At 27.2% G+C, this 7,971-nt stretch overlaps 1 protein-coding gene across 1 annotated transcript; it reads left to right on the top strand.

Moving 5' to 3' along the window:
- Positions 1-775: 775 nt before the first annotated feature.
- LOC125829962 (serine carboxypeptidase-like 11) lies at positions 776-7,602 on the top strand. Its single transcript, XM_049509192.1, has 14 exons — positions 776-940; positions 2,895-3,040; positions 3,863-3,939; positions 4,033-4,155; positions 4,322-4,424; positions 4,563-4,600; positions 4,707-4,805; positions 5,226-5,315; positions 5,406-5,552; positions 6,202-6,273; positions 6,718-6,845; positions 6,960-7,073; positions 7,315-7,360; positions 7,491-7,602. Exons 1-14 carry the CDS (start codon positions 804-806, stop codon positions 7,572-7,574), a joined length of 1,404 nt encoding a protein of 467 aa, XP_049365149.1. The 5' UTR covers positions 776-803; the 3' UTR covers positions 7,575-7,602.
- Positions 7,603-7,971: the final 369 nt, after the last annotated feature.

Here is a 7,971-nt window from a genome sequence, read left to right as displayed (position 1 = left end):
TTATTATTATTATAATAATAATAATTAAAAAAAATAATATCATTCAACCTTAATATTATTAGAATTCATTTTTCGTGTCTTTACGTACATTCAGTTATAATATATATTTTTCAACGTTTTTCTATTAAGTATATTAAAAAATTATAACTTAAATTAAGAAAAATAACGGATACTCTCTGTTAAGAGAATGACTATAAATATATGAACTAAAACATAATTAAAATAACAATGACTATAAATATATGAACTAAAACATAATTAAAAAAAATATGAAAAACTAAATTTGAATTAATTTGTTTTTTTAGGTGCTAGTAATTGAAAAAACACTAAATATTTTTTAGTTAATTTGATATTATTAAAAATATTGAATGATATGAGTATTTTAAATACTCAGTCCTAAAAACATTTTTAGTTATTGTGAAAAAAAAAAGTTAATTAATTCTTTTATTCAATATATCAACATCTTAAGAAAATGAAGTTAAGAAATATTTATTAGGAGTAAGAAAATAAGAAAATGAATGAAAAGAAGGGTGAGTAGGAGAGAGATGATAAAAAGGTAAAGAAATAGACACATTATTCGAGTGTCAATTAATCAATGGAGGGTCATACAATTATTGTTGGTTGAATCTCTACCATTATAAAAAAATTCTCAATAGAGGGATGTTTTTTGTCTTTTCAAAAACATTTCATGAAAAATGTGTTTGCTGCCATAACAGTATAAGATGCCCCTCCAATTATTTTAAATTCATTCAAAAATTAAAGCATCAATGGCGAAATCAAAATATTCCCTAATTAGCTCCAATATGTTTCTTCATCTTCTTGCTCTACTATTAGTGATACAAATAAGCCCCCTGCAACTGCAACTGCAAGTACAAGCTGCTGCAACTGTTAAATTTCTTCCTGGATTTGACGGTCCTCTTCCTTTTCATCTCGAAACTGGGTTAGTTTCTTTCTTTCTTTTACTTATTTAACAATTGTATAGCTTAGAGCAAGTTTTATGATTGGGTCAAATTTGGACGGATCAAAACTCAATCCAGTTTTAATTTGCTTGTATCAAAACGGGTAACAACTCTACTAGAGGGTAGAATTTGAATCATAATTTTAGCTCTCACATTACTAGCAAAGACGATAGATCTAACAATTTCTCCCACAGTTTACTGATTGCAAAAAAAAATGGCATCTAGCTCAGCAAATCTAGAGAAACAGTTAATTATGATTCACCACGTGAATGTGTGCTCTCTCTATACAATTAGATATAGAATAATAGATATTTTATGTATATACTTTTTTTAAATTAATATAATATTATCGACACTCATCTTACCCAATTAGATATAGCTATTTTATGTATATATATATTGATATAATATTATGGACACTCATCTTACGTGAGGCTAAATAATGCAGTTTGACTATTATATTTATTAGAGTAAATGGCCAAAAACATCCCTCAATTATAACTCAAACTTAAACTACATCCTTATATTATTACAATGAATAAATAGCATCCTTGAACTATCCTAGAAGTGACAAGTTACACCCTCTCTTAGTTTTCTGTCAAAAACTAACAGATTCAAACAAAAATTATGTCATGCACTTGACTTATCCCTACAAATCTACCATTATTTATCATTCTTCAGCAAAAAGCCAAAACATAAGCTTACGTTTCTTTCATTTTTATTTATCATTTGGAAAAATATAGATAAGAAAAAGTGGAAGATAAATACTCCACCCATATACCTTGCTTTCCAATAGCTCTAATATAGCTACAAGGAATAGATGTTTGGTGAGGTTAATTTATGGAATGTGCAGAATAACATGAAAAATAGTTTCTTCTCTTTTAAATTTTTATATAGCTTTTCTCATTTATATTATTCCAATTTTAATGTTTAGATAAAATAAATATAACATCATATGTAAATGAGATACATAATTTGTTTTTTAATCACAATAATATATATATATATATATATATATTCAGTGTAATTCTATAAGTGGGTATGAGAAGGGTGATGTGTACATAGTCTTACTCTTATATTGTGAAGATTTTTATAATTAATATAGTTTACATCGTGTACAAATGAGATACATAATTCATCTTTAATTTTACCTTTATAACTTGAAGACTTTTATATATAATTAATAGTTATTCATTTGGAATTTATAAAACAATTTTGACGTTTACTAATAGATCAATTATTTACATGTTGAAAATAACAAACATATAGATATCCTTATCAATTTTTGGTAAGAATATTATTGCATTAATTTTTATTTCTTCAACTGAACAATAATGTATTGATTTGATATTAAGATTTGTTGAATTTTCTTATCGTTAACTGTCCAAATTGCAGCCGTTTGATAAGGGATAGTCATGCACTTCTAGTTGAAGCCGTTATAAACTAACGGAGGGATGTAATTTGCAAGTTTTTGGATAGTTTAGGGATGCTTTTTGTTTATTATGATAGGGAAAGGATGTAATTTAAGAGTTGGGTATAATTGAGGGATGTTTTTGACCCAAAACTCATATTTATTACTCTGGCTAAGGTGAATATATTCAATTATAAAAAATATAGGAGTACTAATTTGCAATAATATCTAAAACAGTGCAAGTAATCTAGATTGTCCGTATAAATAATATTTATATCTTTAGGCTATTTTTAGTTGTTGCACTAGCTAGTACCTATCGTATTTTATTTTCAAGATTTCAAATTTCATATTTGTTAGTATAATTTTTATAAGTTATAAAAATATCAAATATATTTAAAATTACAAATCTTTAAAAATAATTATTTTTTAAACTTTGTGCCGAAATAAATTAAAATGGCTTACAAATTAAATTTTTTAAAAATGTTAAGTTGAAATAATTAGAATTAAATATTTACATGATTCAGGTATGTAGGTGTGGGTAAAGAAGAGAAACATCAGCTATTTTATTATTTTATTAAATCAGAATCAGACCCTGGAAATGATCCTCTTATATTGTGGCTCACTGGAGGACCTGGTTGCTCTTCTTTCAATGGAGTTGTCTATGAAATTGGTAAGTATAGTTCCATTCTTCTAAAGGCGAATTTAAATTTTACGGGTTCAATCTTTAAGATTCCTAGTATGTTACAGTCGAAAAGAATAGTGTTTAAGATTCTTTGTAGTTATGGGTTCATATTTACTGGTTATTGCAATTTTCATGATTTTTATAAATAAATTTATATTTTGCATCAAAATAATTGATTCAGATGAATCTGATACCAGTACTCTGTATCCGCCTATCTTTATCATAAATAATTTTATGTAGTTATCTTATAAGTGACCTGTTTACACTGTCAATGCATAAAAACCAATTTCTTTTGAGATTAATTAATGTTGGGAAAAGGCTTATCTATGTCATTCGTTTAAAGTTTGGCTCATCTATGTCATTTTCGTTTGAGAAAAGGCTCATCCATGCCATTATTTGTTAACTTAAAAAAGTTCAGATTTTGCAAAAGTTCAGATTTTGCAAAACCATTTTTCACACATAGTTAATTATGATTCGGCCACGTCATTGTTAAATCATTTTTAAAAAGGAAAAGACTCAAATATACCATCAAACTTTGAGACAAGACTCATCTATGTCATCCAGTTAAAAGTTTGGCTCATCTATGTCATTTCTAGTTAACAAATAATGGCATGGATGCTCCTTTTCTTAAACGGAAATGGCATAGATGAGCCAAACTTTTAACCGATGGCATAGATGAGCCTTTTTTTCAAAATTTGATGGCATATTTAAGCATTTTCCTATTGATGTTTGATGCAAGCATTTCCTGTGATGCAATTTATATGATTGTTGTTGATTAATTTTACTTAAGGTTGTTGATTAATAATTCAGGGCCATTATATTACAAACAAAAAAAGTATAATGGGAGTCTACCAACACTTGGAGTGACTCCAAACTCATGGACCAAGGTAATTACATTGCCTATGATTCTTGTATATCTTTATTAGTTTAAGGTGAATTTGAATTATATTTAATTGTTGTAATATTTTCTAAATTATTAGGTTGCAAACATAATTTTCTTAGAGCAACCTGTAAATACTGGATTTTCATATGCAACAACACCAGAAGCAATGCATGTCATTGATGTTGATGCATTTAAGCACGTCTATGAATTTTTACTTAAGGTATGTATATTAGATACAACTTGCTCTCCTCTCGACTCTCGCTTGTTAGTTGTTAATCCGCGTTATCTTGAGAGAACGAATCAACTATAGCTAGTACTATAATTTCGAGTCACCTATTTAGTATGTGAGTGAGCTCGTCCTAATTGTTTCTAATCATTAATTGCAGTGGCTCGTTGATCATCCAGAATTCAGTTCAAATAATTTTTATTTGGGTGGAGATTCATATTCTGGTGTCGTTCTTCCACGTGTTGTCCAACTGATATCAGATGGTAATTATAATTACTAATCAACTTCATATAATTAATCATAGTTTTATGTATCTAATTACAGAGTTTTCAAGTTATTTTACTGTTTATTAGTAGCATTGTTTGTCTAATTACTTAAGAGTTGCGTGATCTTAATTGTAGGAATTGAAGCAGGCAACAAGCCTTTGATTAACCTTAAGGTTTCTAATTATGTTCATTCTTTTCTTAATCTTTTTTTTATTATTAGTAGTAGTAGTAGTGTAATTAACAGTTTAATCTAATCTCAGTTGTTTTGGTTAATTTCAGGGTTATTTACTCGGAAACCCTTTAACATTTCCTGAAGAAAAAAATTTTGTTATTCCATTTCTTCTTGGCATGGGAATCATTCCTAATGAACTTTATCAGGTAATATATAGGGCGATTCAAAAAAAAAAAAGTGGTTTTGAGTAGTAATAGAAATCAGATTTTAATTAATATTTTTTCTTCGAGAAATCTTAGTTACCTATATTCGTTGACTACATGAACTTTCACCTTGTTGGTGAGTGTTCGATTCTCTACCTTGTAATCCTCTCTCATTTCCTTACCCCAATTCTTTTATTATTTTCTTTTGTTTTTCAGAAGTTGAAAAAAATAGTTTTTCCCGTGAACACTTTTTAAAAGTTTGATAAAACATACAAAATCGATGTTATGATACAAACAAAAATACTTTTCAAATTGATTAGTATTATATGAAAGTTCTTTTCTGGAAAGCACGTATGACAAAAAGTAATTTTTAAAATAAACAGATTTTGAAAGTTTGATTAAAGATGTTTTTTTCCATAACAGTCAATGGTGCAAAATTGCAAAGGAGAATACAGAGAGGAGTTTGCTCCCACTAATGCTCAATGCACCCAAGATCTAGATATTTTGGATGAGGTTAATAATTTCTTAAATACAATTATCATTAAGATTTCCTTAATTAATTGGTTAGTAGTAATTAATTTGTTGAATTTGCAAATTTTGTAGCTGTTGAACAATATTAATGATCAACAAGTTTTAGAACCCATGTGTGGATCAGAAACTGAATTGAAAAGCCCATTTCCATCTATATTTAGAGGGAGAAGAAGATCTATTCAAGAGAATGCCATCTCACCCAGCTGTTATGGAAAGCTTGTAAGTATTTCTAGGGTAAAAATTTACTCGAATTCATTCCGTGTTTACATCAAATCTATTAATCAAGTAATAAAATTAAGTGAATAAGTTAAAATTTCTTTAAATTATTGTGATTTTGTGAGTTTTATATTTAAATCATTAGGTGTTCTTCGTGTTACCTCTTCGACTATACTCCCTTTAGATTAAAATCTCTTCCGATGGAATATATATATATATGGTAAAATATTTGAGATAACTTGCTGAAAGGAGTGTGACAGTGTGAGAAATGAAGAAAGTCTTGACAATGAATTCATGATAGCTCATATAGTTTTGTGAACATAACCAAAAAAAGATTATTGTTTAGGGGGTGGAGGTTACGTGTACTACCCACTTGAAACTTTTTGGATCATGTCATATTCTTGCGAGGTTATTTTTTATATGAGTTTATAATTGTTCAAGGGGCTCTAGTAATACCTAATATTTTAGATGTGAAACTTGAAAAATGATAACAATTTTTAAAAAATTAATCTATTTTTTACTCTAACAAATGAGATAAGACATACACTAATTGACCATAACTAGATCATAGAAGAGTATTTCCAAACAAATATAATGCTATCATTGATTTGGTAAAACATCAATATTAAATATAATGTTATCATGGTTGCAGGTTGATAGACACGAAATCTCAAATTATTGGGCAAATGACCCTCGAGTCCAGAAAGCTCTCCATGTTCGAAAGGTTTGCAATCATGCATCAGTTTGTGTTTGACTAAATTATATATATATTAGTAATTTGAATAAGTATTTTTAATAAATACTTTTAAGTATCAAATTGTGAAAAACTTTGTAATTGTGATTTTTTCATATGATTTTTTTTTTTTGAAAAAAAAACATTATTTAACTTAAGTATTTTTTATTTTTAAAAAAATACTACCTTTAACCTTTCAAAGATCGATCAAATAAAGTATATGTCATGAATTTAAGCTTTATAAATAAAAAAGAAACGGACTATCATATTAATAACGTAATTTAAATTGTTATAGTATGTTTCCGTTCTAATTTTTAGATCATCATAAGAGTAATCATTGGTACTAGGTATAGATCAATTTTTTTGAAAAATAATATATTATCATCAGTATACATAAATGTTGAGTATTGTTTTTCCTTTTTTTTTTTTTACCAGGGAACTATAGATCACTGGGCAAGATGCAAGCAAAATGGTATTAAAAAATACTATACATTTACCTCTATGGACAGTATTTCATATCACGTAAATCATAGCGCTAAAGGTTATCGATCACTTATATATAGGTAATTAATTTATTTTTCTTAATTAATGTATTCGTTTGTTCATATTATTAATCTCAAAATAAATTTAAAAAATTGTGAATAAGTAATTTTAAACTTTTTTTTTTGTTGAAACAGTGGTGATCATGACATGGGTGTACCATTCCTATCTACAGAAGCATGGATTAAATCACTGAATTATTCAATTGTTGATAATTGGCGTCAATGGATCGTTAATGGTCAAGTTGCCGGGTATTTTTTAAAAATTTTACTCGAGCATAAATTGCTACTCTCATATTGTCGTTTTTTTCAAATTGATTAGTCCCATAACTTGCTATTCATCAAAAAAATGTTTCTTTTCACTTTTGATAAAAAGTGTTTTTCAAAATAAGTAGATTTTAAAAGTCTGAATAAATGAACTATTAGTTTAATTGTTTCTTTATCATTATAGATACTAAATTTTATTTATTTATTTATTTATACATTTTTGTAGATACACAAGATCATATGCCAATAAGATGACATTTGCAACAGTAAAGGCAAGAACTTTATTTGTTTAACATTATTATTTTCCTTCACATTGGTTTGTTTTATTGTATTTGATTTTTATTTTTCCCTCTTAATTAATTAATAAGTTTTTTTTTTTTGTTATTTATTTATTTTAAACAGGGAGCAGGACATGTAGCACCTGAGTATAAAAGGGTAGAGAGCTTTAATATGTTCAAAAGATGGATATCCCATAATCCTTTATAGACTATTGAAGCTATTAGCCAGTAATTGACGTTAGTGTCTGCTTTTAAATGATTTAGTTGAATCGAGATTTTATCGGAAATAGTCATTTTATCTTCGTATGATAAGACTAAGGTCTACGGACATATTATTTCTTCAGATTTCATTTGTATAATTACTGGTATGTTGTTATTTTATAATTATTAAGACAAGAATTATTACCTCTCCTTTTCTTGATATTGTGCATTGCATTAACGAGCAATTAAGTGAGCGTTTGATTATGGAAATTAAAGAAAAACACTTTATTTGAAGATTTTAAAATTAATATAATGAGTCTCCCATTATAGATCTTTTAAGAGATTTTCAATGAGCCTTCACTATTGTCAAGTAAATTAATGTTAGTCCTTATATTTAATAATAA

The sequence above is a fragment of the Solanum verrucosum genome, unplaced genomic scaffold (assembly GCF_900185275.1).
Source record: "Solanum verrucosum unplaced genomic scaffold, falcon-dt-bn FXZP01000282.1, whole genome shotgun sequence".
NCBI classification, from domain to species: domain Eukaryota; kingdom Viridiplantae; phylum Streptophyta; class Magnoliopsida; order Solanales; family Solanaceae; genus Solanum; species Solanum verrucosum.
This window is presented reverse-complemented; position numbering and strand designations above follow the sequence as displayed.

Coding starts and splice junctions, on each gene's coding strand:
- LOC125829962 (XM_049509192.1), top strand. CDS start 804: ATGTTTCTTCATCTTCTTGCTCTACTATTAGTGATACAAATAAGCCCC. Junction 3,041..3,862: donor TGGAGTTGTCTATGAAATTG/GTAAGTATAGTT, acceptor TTAATAATTCAG/GGCCATTATATTACAAACAA. Junction 5,553..6,201: donor CCAGCTGTTATGGAAAGCTT/GTAAGTATTTCT, acceptor TCATGGTTGCAG/GTTGATAGACACGAAATCTC.